Source organism: Microtus pennsylvanicus, chromosome 2 (assembly GCF_037038515.1).
Source record: "Microtus pennsylvanicus isolate mMicPen1 chromosome 2, mMicPen1.hap1, whole genome shotgun sequence".
Lineage (NCBI taxonomy): Eukaryota > Metazoa > Chordata > Mammalia > Rodentia > Cricetidae > Microtus > Microtus pennsylvanicus.
In genome coordinates, this window is record NC_134580.1 from 9,851,160 (window position 1) to 9,868,354 (window position 17,195).

A 17,195-nucleotide genomic window follows, 5' to 3' on the forward strand; every position below is an offset into this window, starting at 1 on the left:
TAGCCCATATTTAATAATCTGTGTAGCACCAGTCTTACCGGGAAAGATTCAGCATGTCTGAACTGGTGGCTTGCTTCATCATGTCTGTTGCAGAGAGGAGAGCTATCGAGCCTGAGCTCACTTCCTCTTCCTCCCAGCATTCTGTTCTGTTTTCTCCACCCACCTATGTTCTAACCTATCAGGGCCAAGCAGTTTCTTTAATAATTAACCAATGACCTTCCTCCATCACCAGCCTGGTGTTTGTTCATATCTCCCTACCTCAGATCAGTCCGATTTATCCTGACTGCATTGTCTTTGGTCCCATGCCACCTTCTGCTGTAATTGACTGCTATATACTCCATTTTCTAGACCACAGTTAATATTTATTGAACACAAATTATAGAAGACAAGAGGACAAAATCCAGGTTATCTAGACACTATCTTGGTCATCAGACCTCCCTACACTATGAGAGGAAGCTGAGGGTCACAGACTGAGTCTCTTGTCACAAACATGTTGACCCCAAACAATACTTTGTTTGACATCTTATGTAAATCTGCCTTGACTCTCTATCTCCAAAGACCCAATAATGACACATCACAGCAGACAATCACTTTGATGTCATTGGTCTCTGTGGTGATCTTGTTCCCTTGGAGGGTTGACTACTTCTCAAGAACTCCATCTTTTCTGTTGTCACCACCACCATCCTCAACATCATCTTCAATATCATCACCATCACTATCTCTATACAGAAGTCACTGCCGGGAGCACACAAAGATGAGTTTATCCTGCTGATGCTGGGAAGAATCACCTAGAGGTCATAGGGACCCTGCCCTCAGGGAACGGGATGTGGTCCCCTGCTCTGGCTTCAGCTCCCACTCTGGCTTTCTCCCATCTTCAGCTCTCCAGGTTTCCTAGGTTCTCATGGCTTGTTCGTGTTCTGCTCTCCATATCAGACCCTCTGTATTGCAGTCCTAGTCCCATTCTCTAGGCATTCTGGCCCCTTATTTTAGACTCCAGATTCTGTCTTCTTAGAGCACTGCGTTGACCTTGCTCTGCTCAGCCAGAGATACAAACTCCTCAACCCTCAGGTCCATAGACTTGATCATGTGTTATTTCCCTTGTAATGGTATGCCCCCCCCCGTCCCCATCCCTGTACATGTCATTTCCCCTGAACTCTTAACTGCTTGGTGGAGGGATCACTGAGGCTAGAATGACTGCAGAGCCTTGTGGATCTGCTCAAACTCACGCAACTTCTTTTCTAGATTCTTAGCCAGCTCCCGTAGCGCTCCTCCTGACTTTGTCTTTGCCCCTTTGTGTAAATCCTTGGAGTCAATCACAAGGTTATACAAATCAAATCCAAATAGTGAAAGAGAACCGACTCCTTTTGCAATCTTGGCCACTTTGATTCGTAGGGGAATATTGTGTGATATGAGATTCCTCAACTGCCTAATACCTTCTCCAAATGTTGTGAAGTTCCCGATTCTGCCTTTCCTGATGCCGTTAATAAGATCTTTGAGGGTTTTCCAGGCACAGAATAAATCCACACCTGAACTACTAACTTTGAATGCAATCAAAGGCATGATCTTAAAAATTCTTTCCACTATGTCCATGCTGGCTCCAATCAGGCGTCTGGCTTCACTTTCATCTGCCATTGTGATGGATTCTTCCACAATGGTAGTGGTGACACCAGTTACAGCTGATGCTAATCCTAGAATCCCTGAACCGACTGAGATCAGCAGAGAGGCCCCTCCTGTGAAGGGTGCCAGAGCTATTCCAATGATTGAAGCGATGCCGGTGGAGTTGGACACCACATTGGATATGGTGCAGCCCTTGTGCACTTTGTCAAGATGGTCAGCCAGAGCTCGGAGCTTCCTGATGTGTTCTTCAAGTTTCCTTTTCAATTCAGGAAATTCTTTCAGAAAATTTTTTTTCTGCTGCCTCTTTTCTGTTTCATCATTTTCATCTGCGGGCTTCTGTACTAAATGCTTCTTCAATGCATCACGCAGGGCAGCTCCCTCTGTGCTGTGACAGAAGAGATCAAGTTCATGAATAAAAGAGTTAGTTTTTGAAACCTAAAACCTTGTGTATACCTCACTTTCATACCACAGACCCAGCAAGAATAACGCAGCAGAGATCTGTAATCTGCCCTCTACCTGGATCATCTGTTACAGCATAGATGTCCAGGGCCTTAGTCCATAGGCGTCAGTGTGTGAAGTCAGGACACTTGACAAAATTAGAGGCACTGATAAAATGATTTCACTCAAGGTCAAGCCAATGTCATCACTATCTGTGGAAGCCCATAGATGAGTGCCACATGTGGGCTTAGAGCAATTACTCTTTCAGTCAGAGAACTGTGCGTGGTGTATGGAATTCCCCTTTCCCAAGAGTCTCCTCTCTGTCCCTGGTTGCCCTGAAGTCATCTGCAGCCCACGCAGTATGCAGTTGGCAGGAATGCCTGTGCTTGCCTGGGAAGTCTGCAATGGACCATTCACAGTGCAAGCCAAGTGTGGATCCCTCATTCTGAATGAATTCCAAACCTAGCAACCAAAACTCCACGTCTGTCCTCATGGGACAATACACAGCGACAGCACAACTGATTATAAAGAATTACAGAAACTCCTCCATCTCCTGTACACTGTCAGCATTCAGGCAGATTCAGGCTCCATCTGTGATATACTTCACTAAATATCTGCAGGTGTTTCAAAGTTTGGAAAATGCAGGGTCTGAGATGCATCTGTTCCCAAGAATTTCCTATGAAAATGCTCAACCTGAAAGATGCAGGAACTTTGATGACATTTCTGACCTGCAGAGGAACTGGAAGCCAAAACACTGACCTTAGGAAGATTCCCCTGAGGGATGTGTCACTGAAATTGATTTCTTATTGATGTTCATGCAAGGGATCTGTGGTCCTGCCCTCCTGACAGGTGTCTCTAAGTCCCCAGCTCTCTGTGTGTACAGTATGGCTCCATGTTTGTCCCTGAGGGCAACAGTCCTGAGCAATGTTCTCCCGACTTCTTGGACCTGCTTCAGGATGAAGGTTCTTTCCTAGGGTGGGCTTCCCTGTGTGCAGTAGTCATGTGACTTCCTGGTGTGCAGTGGTCATGTGATTTCCTGGGGTTCGGTAGTCATGTGACTCCTGGTGTGCAGTGGTCATGTGATTTCCTGGTGTGCAATGATCCTGTGATTTCCTGGTGTACAGTGGTCATGTGATTTTCTAGTGTGCAGTAGTCCTGTGATTTTCTTGTGTGCAGTAGTTGTGTGATTTGTCACACACTCAATGCAGAACAACACTCCACACTAAGGAGAAGAAACTTGAAGCTTGAAGCTCTCTCATTTCCATCTGGTGGATGTTTCCATTAGCTCATTTTAACCCTCTATGCTCCAAGATCAACTGTTACTATGTGCCAACTGTCTTATATGTGCATTCTTTGTGTGGTTTTTTTTTTTTTTGCAACTTCTCAGTCCTGTTTGGATTAGAGTTGTCCTTCATTAATGGCTAGTGTCAAATATAAAAAGAAGGCTCACTGGGACTCTTTCCTCAGACTTTGTCATTTAGCTATTTTTGAGATTTAAAATTAAACCCAAAGCAAACCTTCAGAGCCACAAGAGACTTTCCAGATCCTTTTGCCTGATCTCTGCAGATTGACAAATTCCTTTCCCTCCTTGACTGGATCTCACAAGGTCAAGTGGCTGCCTGAGGTGACTGAGACAGGACAGCTGCCATTAACCCTGGCTTTACACCGACTCCCACCCCACACTCACTCTTGACCAGGTCTAGTAGGAGCCCTGCAAACAGAGGTCACCCTGCTAACAGATACTATAGCTACTGACAGGGTCACATTTGAACACAGCAAGGCCATGTGCAAAGATACAAGGGGCCTGGAGATCACTAATAGTGACAAGCAGGCTGGACATCGCCTGAAGCTGGACAGGGCAATAAGGGAAATATTGTCCTCTGAGATGGTATCATGTGATCCCCTCAGACTGTCAGGTTCTGCAAACCGTCCTCCAACCACATTGCCTGTGGACTCTTGCCTCTAGCCACACATCCTTTCTGATATTCAGGGAGCCCTGTGTAGAACAGGATAGAGTCTGAAATAACACCTGAGAACTTCTGAGCACACACAGCACGTGGAGGGTGTGCCCAAACACAATGCTGCACACACATAAAGCATGAGGTCATGGCCGAGGAGATAAACACTCTTCTCCATCTTGCATGTCCCCTGCTAGGCCTCTTCTCTGTACCTCCAATTCCTCCATCCTTCCGTCCCTGCTGTCCTTGCCTTCTACCTGCACCTCCATTCTAGGGTCACTCTCAGTCTTTCCTGGACCGTGGATGAGATACTGGTCTTGGTCTCTGTGGGTTTGGGAAGGGTGCTGGCATTGGTTTCCTGTCCCTGACCTGCTGCTCATCCCAGGCTGTCATCATCATGTCCTATAAGCCTGCACTTTTATTCCTACTGAACACAGCTGGGCTCCAGATCTCAGTAAGGACAGTCAGGGTCAACCCAGCTCTGTGCAGCTGCACTGTGGGCTCTCGGCCTCCTCAGTTCACAGAGGACCCTGCTGTTGTCACAGCTCCTCACATGGGAGGAAAGTGACTGAGACAGAACCTGGGGACAGGGCTAACCATGTCTACATTTTTCTCACTTGTCTCACAATAAGTTCTTGATTCCTCAGTCCTACAGTTGACTCCTGGCCCTGGCCTCTCCCCATGTCTAAAGTATCTCTCAGTGATAATTTCAGGGGCACCCACTGTGTACTGGCCACATGCTGAGAGCTGCACGCACATGATCTTATTTTCTCACACTGCAGTCTCATGGTGGGGAAACTCAGGAAGTGCTAACTAACTTGCCAAGGTCACAGAACTAGTAGATGGCAGAATTGGTCCTGACACCTTGAGCAACATCTTCAGTCAACCTGAGATGTCCACCAAGGATAAAATAGTGGAAACATCCCTCCTGGATTGTTTAGAAGGAATGTCCACCACCCCTCCCCTGGGACTGCCTAGAGTGGATATGCCTGCCCAGAAAGCCCTCATCCTCTTGGTGTGGTGGGCAGTGCTGGGTGCACCACGCAGGTAACCTTGACAACTTTGCTTTCTTCACAAACGCCTTCCAGGTGTTATCTTCATTTATCAACAGCTTCAAGTCATCTCTGCACAGTTTGTTCGTGATGATGGTAGTTATATTGTTCACAATGTTTAACAACACTATATACCAAAAAAAAAACAAAAAAAGAATGAGGTTAGAAGACAGCATCGAAGAGGTTAAATGGCAAGAAGCAGGAGGGATGAGATGTCATGTTCCCGAGCATATGTCTTAGGATTTTAATGGGGTCTCCTGGGTTGTATATTCAATTATGTTCCCTAAATTCATGTGTAAAAGCTCTTAGGCTCAACAACTTGTCAGGAGCCAATTTCGTCCTAAAATCATTGCAGGAACCGTCACCCTGGGGAGTCTGCAGAGAACCTCACACCCCTAATTGTGTTAGGAATCGTTCTATTGACAGAGCCTACCCCACACCCAAATTGGCTGTTAATGAGAGCTATCTGTTAGCGGAACCCACCCCACATTCCAAACTATCTAGGGAACTAGGTGTGTCAACTCGTGACTCCTGGCCTACTGTGACCTGACCGAAGGTAACCTCCTGCCTCCGTGACCAACTCGGACCATGTGACCAACGTGAACCACGTGGCAAGAGCCCAGCCCCTGTGCCCATCCCCCAACTCTTTACCATATATAAGCTGTACCCCATCTCTAATAAACGGAGGCTTTGATAGGAACCCCTGCTTAGCCTCCTTCTGTCTCCTAGCTCATATCTTCCAGGTAGTGCCTCTCCGGGACCCTGGAATAACTGACTGCAGGGTGGGTTACAACCCCTAGACTGAGTAGCCCATCCAAAGGCAGTATCTACAACAACTGTGCTTGGATACAGAACCTTTAAGGAAGTAAAGTAATGAAGACCAAATGATGCTCTAAATATAGAGCGCTACTCAGTGGGACTGGTGTCCTCATGACAGTGAGATACCCGAGGTCTATTCTCTGTCATCTCTCTTTCATTTCATTATCTATTATATGTTCACACGGTTGTCTCTGTGTCCACCTACCTCTCTGTCTATGTCTATGCATACAGAGGAGACCCCATGTGCAGCTGTAGTGACCATTCTCCCTCTGCATACCAAGAAGAGGATGCTTATTAGGGACTAAATTTCCATATGTTCATTATAGATATGGGCTTCCATTGCTGAGGGAATTGACAGACCTTTTGACCTTTTCTTGAATTCCTTTTTGTGCTCACCAACAGTTTCTAAATCGTCAAAAACTGTGGTACCCGCTCCTTCAGATGTGACTTTCAAGCCAAGTGGGTTCTCCATTAGCTCATTGTGTCAATAGTAGAAGTTAAAAAAATATGTAATTAACATCAGTGTCTATTGAACATGGAGTGACTCGGGTTGTTTCCTGACGTAGGGAGCTCTGACACCATGGAGAAAGCATTCGTCACTACTTGACTCTTTTTTTTTTTTTGGTGTGATTTTTTTTTTATTGATAAAAGGAGAGTAAAAACAAAACAAATTTCCACCTCCTCCCAGCCTCCCATTTCCCTCCCCCTCCTCCCACTCTTCTCCCCCTCCTCCCACTCTTCTCCCCCTCCTCCCACTCTTCTCCCCCTCCTCCCACTCTTCTCCCCCTCCTCCCACACCTCTCCTCTTCCCCCCACCCCTCTCCCCCTCCCTCTCCAGTCCAAAGAGCAGTCAGGGTTCCCTGCCCTGTGGTAAGTCCTAGGTCCTCCCCCCTCCGTCCATATCTAGGAAGGTGAACATCCAAACTGGCTAGGCTCCCACCAAGCCAGCACATTAACTACTTGACTCTTGCATCTTTCATGACTCCACAGCCAGTACCCATAAACAATATTGTCAGGTTTGGCTGTCAGCTTGGGATGGACCCTTGCCCATTCAACCACACTAGCAGCATCTTTGAACATTGAAGCAATGGCTTTCCAGGACCAAGAAAGCTCTGGGCTTTCTCCATTCTTAAGCTGGAGCCTAGCTGGCATCCTCCCACTGTTCCACCACAGGGCAGGAGCCTCCAGTTAGTCTCCCAATCTCATTGACAGTCATAGCTACTCAGTGACATTGAGCTTCTTATTGCTCCTTTTGTCTCCAGTGCAAAATTTCCAAACGTTTGTCATTTTTTACTGCCCCACCTGCTCTTTCACCGTAGATCTGTGTAAAGAGTCACCATTAATAACCATTCCACAGACTCAATATTATGATGCCTTGACCTTTCCCCCAACAAGAAAATTAGTTCGTTGTTTTTAATTTAGCCTTTTGTAAATTCTCAGAATATGGATAAATATACTTAGGTTCTTTGTCAAAATGTCATAGGAATGACTTCTGTCCCAGTTGTCAATAAGTCCTTGCATCCCTCTGAAACAGCATGAGCCAGAATCCCCACTTCTGCATTGCTCTCAGCACGACTGTCTTCCACGATCTTGCCAAACTGACCCATTGGGCTCTGCTTACAGTATTCAACTGCATGTCTAGTCCAATGTTCCAAAGTCTCCCACATTCCTCACATATAATATCAATCAATACAGCAAATATTTACTGTATATATCACACATTTACATGTTTGTGAGTGTGTCTGTGTGTGTGTGCACAGATAAAAGGAAAGAGAGAAAGATAGAGATAGATATAGATAGGTAGACAGATCAATGGATTGATCGATCGATAGGTAGACAGAGAGGTGGTGGTGGAGAGTTTTTCACGGCATGGGCTCATTCTCTGCTGCCAACTTCTGTACTGTTACTTTTCTGTTACTGAGATAAAGCACTGTGACACAAATGCACGAATGAAGATCCATTTGGCCTCCAGCTCCACAGGGTTAGATGTCCAGAGTGGCAGTGAAGGGACAGAAGCAGGTGCTGGAAACCGAGAGATCTTCTATACCTAAGATGCATAGAATGTACTGGAAGGGGCAAAGGTTAAAAACTCTATTTTATTTTATTTTGTTCATTTTTGAGACAGTGTCTCACTATGTAACACTGGCTGACCTGGAACTTGATGGGGAATCTCAACCAATCACCTTGTTTGGGGGGGGGTGTTTGCCCCGGGACCCCAAATAGCCTATAAAACCATCCATGTGCGCCTGTTTGCCCCTTTTTTTACTGCTTGTCGCTGGAACCCTGGTTTTGTAAGCTGTCCTCTTCTTCCTCTTAATAAAGGTGATATTAAAGCTAGCCTGGTTAATCCTATTTGTGGGTCATTTATGCTCCTACAGGAACTCACTGTGTAGAGCAGTTTGACATCAACTCACAGAGACCCACCTACCTCAGACTCCCTAGTGTTGAGATTAAGACTTGAATTTTACAGTCAGCTGAGCTATAAACTCTAAAGGCACACACACAGGGATAAACTTCCTCCAGTAAGGCTCCATGTCCTATGAGTTCCATAACCTTCCCAAATGGCAACACCAACTGGAGACCAAGTATTCAAATCCATGAGCCTCGGGGGAATCTTTTAGTAAGAACAGGATGCACACTCATACACACAATCACCACACATAGGTGGACCACTAAGACCAAAGGGACCAGATGTGGATAAGTAATAGGTGCAGTATTTTTCCTGTTTTGGAGTCTTTGTGAACTGGAGGCAGTCAGAGAGGTGGAACTTAGCTACCTGACATAATCACGAGGGCGTCTGGGTCCTCAGCACCAGCTCTGGGATTTCAGGTAGGTTTTCCTTACAGCTCTTCACGTGTCCAGGCTGCGGGGAGGAGAAAGAAACACCAGTAAGAAGTGTAAGATGCAATGGGACAGCTGAGTGAAGTCAGGAGGGAGGGGCCAGAGGCCCAGTGGTTCCACCAGAGTGGGAGTAAAGGACCAAAGGACTGACATCCAGAGTACTTCTCAACCAGTAGGCTCTGCACTGCTGCTTACAGATGCCAGCCATCTGGTCTACCTTGTCCTCTCATCTTGGCCTTGCCAGAGCCCTCTTATCCTGCCAGTGTCCAAGGGGGATGTCACCAAGTAAGGGCATAGCAATGAAGAAAAGCAATATGCAATCTACACAAAGGAGAAATGGGAAGGGATGTTCTGCCAACTATTTGGTGGGAACACATGTGAATTAATGTTAATGGAAAAGATTTACTGTATGTTTGTGATACACAAGGCTCCTCATACACACCTCATTAGAGGACCACCATCCTCCGTGAGATGGGGACTCCAGTGAACCCCATTTTACAGTGGAGGGAATAACATAAGAGTTTGTTGACATCTCTCAATATTTCACAATAATACTGGACCAGGGATTTGACCCCAAGTTGTTCTGATGGCACCCCATCATTTAGGTATGATTCTCCACTCTCTAAGGCACACAGCATCTCCTCCCCTCCCTATGTGACTGTGAGTGCCTTCTCACCTATATCAGGGCCTGTGTTCTTGAATGGTTAAATTTACAGATGCCACAGTGATCTCCCAAAGTTCATACCCTCCTTGTTCTGCAGGATCCTGTATCCTACCATGTCTGGAGTCCTATTAGTCCCTGCCCCTGAAAGGGCCCATGCAGTCCTTGCTTTCTTCTCTAAACGTTCACCCTTAGGCAGCTCCTAATCATCGTGTGAAATGAACACTCTCTTGAAAAAAAATTTTTGCATTGCAGATTGCTTCCTGTAAGATGTTTCTAGAAGAAAAATGACTGGATCACAGAGCTTCAACATTTAACTTTTTCATAGCCTGAGGCTCAATGTTGCATCAACAATGTGTGAGAAGCCACTTTCCCATGGGCAGTGCACAAGGGTGGACATTCTCCCTAGACTACTAGTGGACAGTAGCCTGAAATAGCAGATCTGATTGCACAGGGGTTAGGCAAAGTTCTGGGGAGGCTGAGGCAAGGTGGCTGCTGGCAGTTTGAGGACAGCTGAGGCTTCACACGGAGACCTTAGTTTTTTGTTTTTTGTTTTGATTTTTCGAGACAGGGTTTCTCCATAGCTTTTGAAACCTTAGTTTTAATTAACAACAAACACCAATGGTGTCTGGGGCTAGGGCTACTTTTTGGTGTTGGAACCCCTCAGTGTGTATGAGACTCTGGGCATCATCCCTAGTGCTACAAATGGATACGATAAATAGCTCCTATCTGCAGGTTTGTCCAGACCCTCCCAGCCCTGGGTAACCTATAACTAAGGGCACTTCTCCACATTACACTTGCCACCTGCCCCACCCCAATTCCTCCTCCAGGACCAGTGGATTTGGCATGATCCTTGTTGCAGCCCTGTGCTGCGAAGCAGAACAAACTATGCAGCCTTCTCTATAGGGCTCAGCAAGGGTCCCACAAGCACCCCATATCTAAAGCAGGGGGACAGCAGAGAGTGTCCCTGGAGATACTGTGGGGCCAGAGCAGCTCATATTGTCCAAATTATGAAGGAAGAACTGACTGTTGAACCATAAGGAAGATGACCATCAAACCAGGAAATACAAGCACCAGGAAGTGCTCTGCTTCCCTGGGACAGAACAATGAGAAATGATAGCCAGAAAGTAGGTAACCATAGAGACCCATGGGACAGAGGTGAGACACATGGCTTACTTATTTAGCTAGGTCTGACCCCTGAGTTTGCATGTGTCACAGGTCTGCTCCATTTTCCTTTTTTTTTTGGTAATAGGGTCTCACTATGTAGCCTCCAGTACCCTGCAACTCAATGTATAGATGAGGCTGGCCTTGAACTCAAAGCCCCTACCTCCTAAATGCTGGATTAAAAGTACGTACCTCCCATGCCCAGCTGTCTGTCTTCTTCTTTACCTGAATACACAGGACAGAGCCTGCCATTCCCCATCCCGCACAGGCTGAGCAGAGAACAGGTGAGGCCCAGAGGACACAAGGCTGCCATCCACTGCTCAGCCTCCTTTCCAGGATCCTGGTCAAGCCACTCTCCACTGAGTGTCTCCTCCAGCCTTAGTTTACACTCAGAGACTGCCATAGATTAGGGTCTCAGAGAAAGGTTGGGTGAGAGATCTCCCACTCCCCTCCAGCAACCAGAAAGGGCTCCTTGTATCTCAGAAGGCAGCCTTTGCCCCCATGAGCTTTAGAACCAGCCCTCCAGAGACAGCTTAATTACCAGTCCCCTAAGATGGGCAGGCTTAGGTCCCTGCCCTTCTCTATCTTTTTGTTTCCTCCATTTCACAATGGAGTGGGCACCCACACCAGACACCTTTCTTCTGCAGTTCCCTGTCATGCCCCAAACATTCTGTTATCCAAGGGGAACCCTTGAAGATCAGTGATCCCATTTGATGCGTTCCCCAACCTCTTGGGCTTAGGAAGAACAGTCAGACCCGACTCGGATGTAAATACAGATTCACCGCCCTTGAGTGCATCTGTAAAATGGTCCATCACATCCTCTAGAGCTGCAGTGAAGATGAGCACTGAGGGAACTGCACACCTTCCCATACTTACCGAGGAGTCTTGATCTCCCAAGCTGAGCAGGACTCAGGTTCTCAGCAGTCTGGGTGCCTCTGCCTGTGCCTGTGATTATCGGACAAAGGTCAGAGCTCAAGGAAGGGTGAAAACCTCCTCTTCTGTGCAGCTCAGAAACAAGTGAAACTTCAGACACCGCTTTTGAGCTCCACCCTCACTGCACTTCCGTGTCCACCCTCTCACAGGACCAACCTCAGGCTTTCTAGATTCTTCTCTGCCCACCCATGCTGTTTGTAGGTTTTCCATGGTCTTTAAGAAAACCGAGTAGGAGGCAGCTCTCATGTCTCTTTCTCTCCCCTTCTCTCCCTCTTTCCCTCCCTGTCTCCTTCCTTCCCTCCCTCCCCTTCTCCTTCCTCCCTCTCAATTCTCCTTACCTACCCAATACCCTCTTCTTAAATAAAACTTTATACCCAGGTTCAAAAACAAAACAAAACAAACAAACAAAAGAAAATAGAGTATGCCACCAGAGTAGGTCGTATGGCCCCTTCATTGCCTACGATCATTTGCATTTCAGATATTTACATTATGATTCATGATAGTTACAACATTCCAGATATGAAGTTGTAATGAAAGTCATTTTAGGGTTGGGGATTACTGCAGCAGGAGGAACTGATTAAAAGGTGGCAGTCTTGGAAAGTTGAGAATCACTGCACTAGAGGCTTAGGGACCTACCACAGATCACTCTCCACAGCTCCTGGGTTCTGACCAGCCTGCTCTCTCCCCGAGCCCCTCTTCTCTCTGAGCCCCTCCTTGCCCCTCATGAAGTCCTGGGCTCTGGAGTGGATGGAGCTGATGCTGTTGAACATGGTGCTTGGAATCCAACTTTGCTTAGAACCATCCTACATTGCTTCCTCCATTAGTTCCCAGCATCCTCCACGACAGAGAACACTACCTCATGTCTTGCTCTCATGGCATCATTTATGGACACACCAAAATCCTCTGCTCTGTCAGAGACCCGCAGCTGGAAGTCTATGAGACATCTCTGACTTGTCCCAGGAGAAGGGACTAAGAGGACCTGGACACCAGGGGCCAACAAACTCTCTCTTTTCGGGCTATTTTATCACAGACAAATGTCACTGGGGCTGGATGGCCACGTCCTCACAGCTTGAAAAAGGGAGAACAGGTGACTACTCAGGACCCATACACTACAGTTTGCAAACGTTCATTTCACCATTTGGAGTTTTACGATCATTCTGTAAGATACAAATCTTTCTCCATTTTACAAATCAGTGTGTAATTATCACATGCTCTATGGGGCTGTGCTGTAATTTTGCAGGTGGGGAGACTGGAGTGAGAACCGGGCTCACAGCTTTCATTCCATATCTCAACGAAGACTGAGCCATGAGTCAAGCCAAGATGGAGCCTTAGACATGATGCACTCTTTAGAGAGTTATTTTTTTCATTAAAATTTTTTTCTTGGCCCCTAATTCTGGTGGATACTCACTGCTCAGTTTCAAGACATACCAGTCAGAAGAACAGGTGAGTGACCCATCTTCCAGCTGAACTGTCCCACTCCTGAGATTTGGCTCCCAGAGACCAATCCCACTCTCCCACCCAGTCCTGCCCCACCCCTGCTCCCTCCTGCAGCTGTGCTCCTCCTCCTGCTGTAACTCAGGTGACTCCAACTGTCACCAGCATCAGTCCAAGCTGGTAAAAGGAAACAGGTGCAGGCCACACCAGTGAGTAGAACTGGGGCAGGCCACATGAGCTAGAAAAACAGGCGAACTCGGGCAGACTGCCTGCTGGACCAGACACCACAGCTGCCACCAGAACCACACACAGGCAGGCCTGCAGCAGACCTCCTCCACTGACTCAGGGCCACCAACCTTCACTCCCTTTCTCATCACTGTATCCCACTTTCCAATGTAGGCAAAGACTTCCTGCTGCACCAAAGGCCAACAGCTGCCACAAGTCCAGCCCCCAACTTAGACAGAGACTCCCTACTAGATCAGAGGTCATGTCAATTGCCAGATATCCAGGTCATAAAGTCCGGGAGATCAAAGAGGAAACAGAAACCAAAGAATAAAACACCCATCCAATAAAGATAAACTCAGAAATCAGTACCTAGACATATAATCATCCAAACCCAAGTGCCTAGATACCAGTGTAAGAACACAATGGAGAGCAGCCAGGGAAATATGGCACCACGAGAGCCCAGTTAGACGACAACAGCAAGACCAGAATGTTCCAACATAGCTGGAGCACAGGAAAATGGCCTTAAAACCAACTTCATGAACATGATACAGGCCCTTAAAGAAGAAATAGAAAATTCCCTTGAAGAAACTAGGAACGAGGCGGTTCTGGCACAGGCCAGGCAGGCACCACCACGATGAGCAAGCATGTGATAGGAGATGGGAGAGGAAGAGAAGCAGAGTGGTGTGCACTGTGAGGAGAGTCAGAACTGGAGACGCGCAGGAGTGAGAACAGCCTGATGTGAGAGGCCTGTTCTGCCACCGCGGACCACGGCGATATTGCATCTGTTCTGCCCCCAAGGGCCATGTCTGCAGCACAGGTATGTGTCGAGGTCTGTGGCACAGTGGTGCCAGCAGTGATGGGTGCAGGAGAGATGGCTCTGCCCCTCTCTTGGGCACTGCAGGGGAGCTGGCCCTGGTGGCATGCGAGTGAGAGAGCTGGTCGACTGAACAACTCAGCTAATAGACTGGTCCAGACCCAGGCCTTGTAAAATGGCATACCCCAATACCTAACCAGTCGATGAACTGCTGGAGCACATGAAGGAACTGGTCCTGTAGAACCATAGCCTCAGGATCTCCAGAACTCAGAGCAATAGCAGGATATTCCAGGAGTCTCACTGAGGGGCCACTATCAATGGTGTGGCAGAATCCAGAGGCCTCAAATACAAAAACAAAACATAACAACAAAAACAACAACAATAACAAACAAACAAAAATAAAAACAAAAACAGAGCAACAAAAACCCCAATGGCTCATTGCAAAGAACATTTGCAAGTAAAGCCTCTTGGCAAATGTGTGTACTGTGTGACACACCGTAACATACCAGTGATGTGTGATTCCCCTCTGCATCCTGTGAATACCATTGGTTCGTGAATAAAGAAGAGGCTTTGGCCTGTGATAGGGCAGAATAGAGCTAGGTGGGAAAACTAAACTGAATGGTGGGAGAAAGAAGGCGGAGTCAGAGAGGAGTCATGTAGCTGTCACCGGGGACAAAACCCTGTGCTGGAGACTGAGGAAACTTTGCTGGGAGGACACGACCTTGTGTGATGCACAGATTAATGCAGATGGGTTAGTTGTTTTTTAAGATTTTTTTTTGGGGGGGGGGTTCAAGCTAAAGATCAGGAAAGCAAAGCATCCAAGCCAGTAGAGAGCTCTTGCCTCTATGAAATCTTCAGACTGAAAAGAGAGCAAATTCCTGTCTCATCCTGGCTTATATGCTTCTTTAGTGCTGGGATTAAAGGTGTGCACCACCGCCCGGCCTCTGTGGCTTAGTAGTGTGGTTACTGGGGTTAAAGGTGTGTGCCACAACCGCCTGGCTTGTGGGGCTGACTAGTGTGGCTAGCTTTGCACTCCGATCTTCAGGCAAGCTTTATTTACTAAAACACAAGAAAACTATCAGTATAGACTTGATATGTTCTATTATGTTCTGAAGTTCCAAGGCAGTCATGGCCCTCAACCTGTGAGATTTGATCCTTCTTCCAGGTGAATAAGATTTTATTTATTTATTATGAGTACAACATTCTGCCTCCATGTATGCCCACATGTCAGAAGAGGGCGCCAGATCTCATTACAGATGGTTGTGAGCCACCATGTGGTTGCTGGGAATTGAACTCAGGACCTGTGGAAGAGCAGCCAGTGCTCTTAACCACTGAGCCATCTCTCCAGCCCCAGATGGGTTAGTTTAAGATATAAGAGTAAGCCAAAAATTCATTTAAGCCATTGGCCAAAAAATATTACAAATAATATAATTTCTGAGTGATTATTTCAGGGCTGAGCAACTGGGAACAAACTAACCACTTTCAACTACACACCACAGCTTCCGCGGCAAGACTTTCTTCTAATTTTTAATGTTTATTTTCTAGATTTTTTTAGGAGAGGGGAGGTTGCAAGACTAGAGAGTAGACATGGAAGGACTGGCAAAGATTTGGGATTGGTGTTCATGATGTGAAACTCACAAAGAATCAAAAACTCGTGGGTAAAAAAAGGAAATCAGGGGAAAGACAAACAAAATTGGAGCAAATAAACAAATCCATTAAATAATGCCAAGACAGTCACGAAAATGCAAACAGGTAAGGCAAAGAGATCAAGACCTGGAAATGGAAATAGAAACAAACAAACAAAAAAACCCACAAACTTAGAAGATCTTGTTTATTTCCCTTTCCCAGGGGGATCCAAGTATGTTTCTTTTAGAGTTCTCCTTGCTACCTTGCTGAAACCTCTCTGAGGACTGGATGGGGGATGGGATGGAAAGGAAGGTGGAGGGAACTGGAGGAGGGGAGGGAATGGAAACTGGGACTGGTATGTAAAATTTCAATTAAATAATAAAAAAATAAAAAAACACAAACAGGGAATTCTGGAAATGGAAATCTAGTAAGTGAACAGGAGCTACAGACACAAGTATCACCAACATAATATAAGAGATAGAAGAAAGAATCTCAGGGGTAGAAGATGCAATAGAAGCAATAGATACATTGGTGAAAGAAAATGTATAATCTGAAAAATTCCTAAAACAGTACATTCTCGAAATGTGGAATACCGTGAAAACCCAAAGCCAAAGAGTAATAGAAATAGAAGAAGCAGAAGAATCCCAGATCAAAGGCTCAGAAAATATTTTCAACAAAATTACAGAAGTAAAATGTTCAAACCTAAAGGAAGACATTCCTATAAAGGTGAGAGAAGCTTAAATAACACTAAATAGACTAGACCAGAAAAGGAAGTCCCATGACACATGATAATCAAAAGTTTAACATACAGAACAAAAAAAGACAATCAAGGGCTACAAAGGAAGAGGACCAAGTCATATATAAAGGCAAATCCATTAGAATTACAGCTGACTTCTCAATGGAGACTTAGAAACCAGAAGGACCTGAATGTCCTACAGACTCTAAGAGACCGCAGATGTCAGTCGAGACTACCATACCCAGCAAAACTTTCTATTGCCAGAGATGGACATAAGAACGTAATTTATAATAAAGTCAAATTGAAACAATATCTTTCCAGAAATGCAGAAGTTACTAAAAGGAAAATTCCAAGGGAAAGCAGTTAACTAAACTCACAAAAGACACAAAGAATACATAATCTCACACCACAAAAGCCCAAAGAAGACACACACACACACACACACACACACAAAATGAGCACCACCACCAAAATAACAGGAGTTAACAAACATTGGTCATTAATATATCTCAATATCAATGGACTCAATTCCCCAATAAAAAGACACAGGCTAACAGAACGAGTATGATTACAAGATCCATCCTTCTGCTGCATACAAGAAACACATTTCAATATCAGTGATAGACATTACCTCAGAGCAAAGAGCTGGAAAGAGATTTCAAAGCAACTGGACCCAAGAAGCCAGCTGCTGTACCTATTCTACTATCTAACAAAATAGACTTTAAACCAAAGTTAATCAAAGAAGATGATGAAGGACTTTTCATATTCGTCAAAGGAAAAATTCACCAAGATGACATTTCAATCCTTAATATTTATACCCTGAATGAAAGGTAACCCCCATATTTGCAAAAGAATTATTACTCAGTCTTTATTCACA

General features: G+C 45.9%; 1 protein-coding gene across 2 annotated transcripts; it reads right to left on the reverse strand.

The window, feature by feature from the left end:
* Window positions 1–355: 355 nt before the first annotated feature.
* Window positions 356–11,545, reverse strand: LOC142843122 (apolipoprotein L4-like). Of its 2 annotated transcripts, XM_075960001.1 has the most exons (4): window positions 11,427–11,545; window positions 8,661–8,747; window positions 5,066–5,192; window positions 356–2,002 (listed from the first exon to the last, which is right to left on the reverse strand). In XM_075960001.1, exons 2-4 carry the CDS (start codon window positions 8,665–8,667, stop codon window positions 1,186–1,188), a joined length of 951 nt encoding a protein of 316 aa, XP_075816116.1. In that variant the 5' UTR covers window positions 8,668–8,747; window positions 11,427–11,545; the 3' UTR covers window positions 356–1,185. The 2 variants fall into 2 exon arrangements, with proteins under 2 accessions (XP_075816116.1, XP_075816115.1); XM_075960000.1 differs by lacking the exons at window positions 8,661–8,747; window positions 11,427–11,545 and having other exon boundaries at window positions 5,066–6,534.
* Window positions 11,546–17,195: the final 5,650 nt, after the last annotated feature.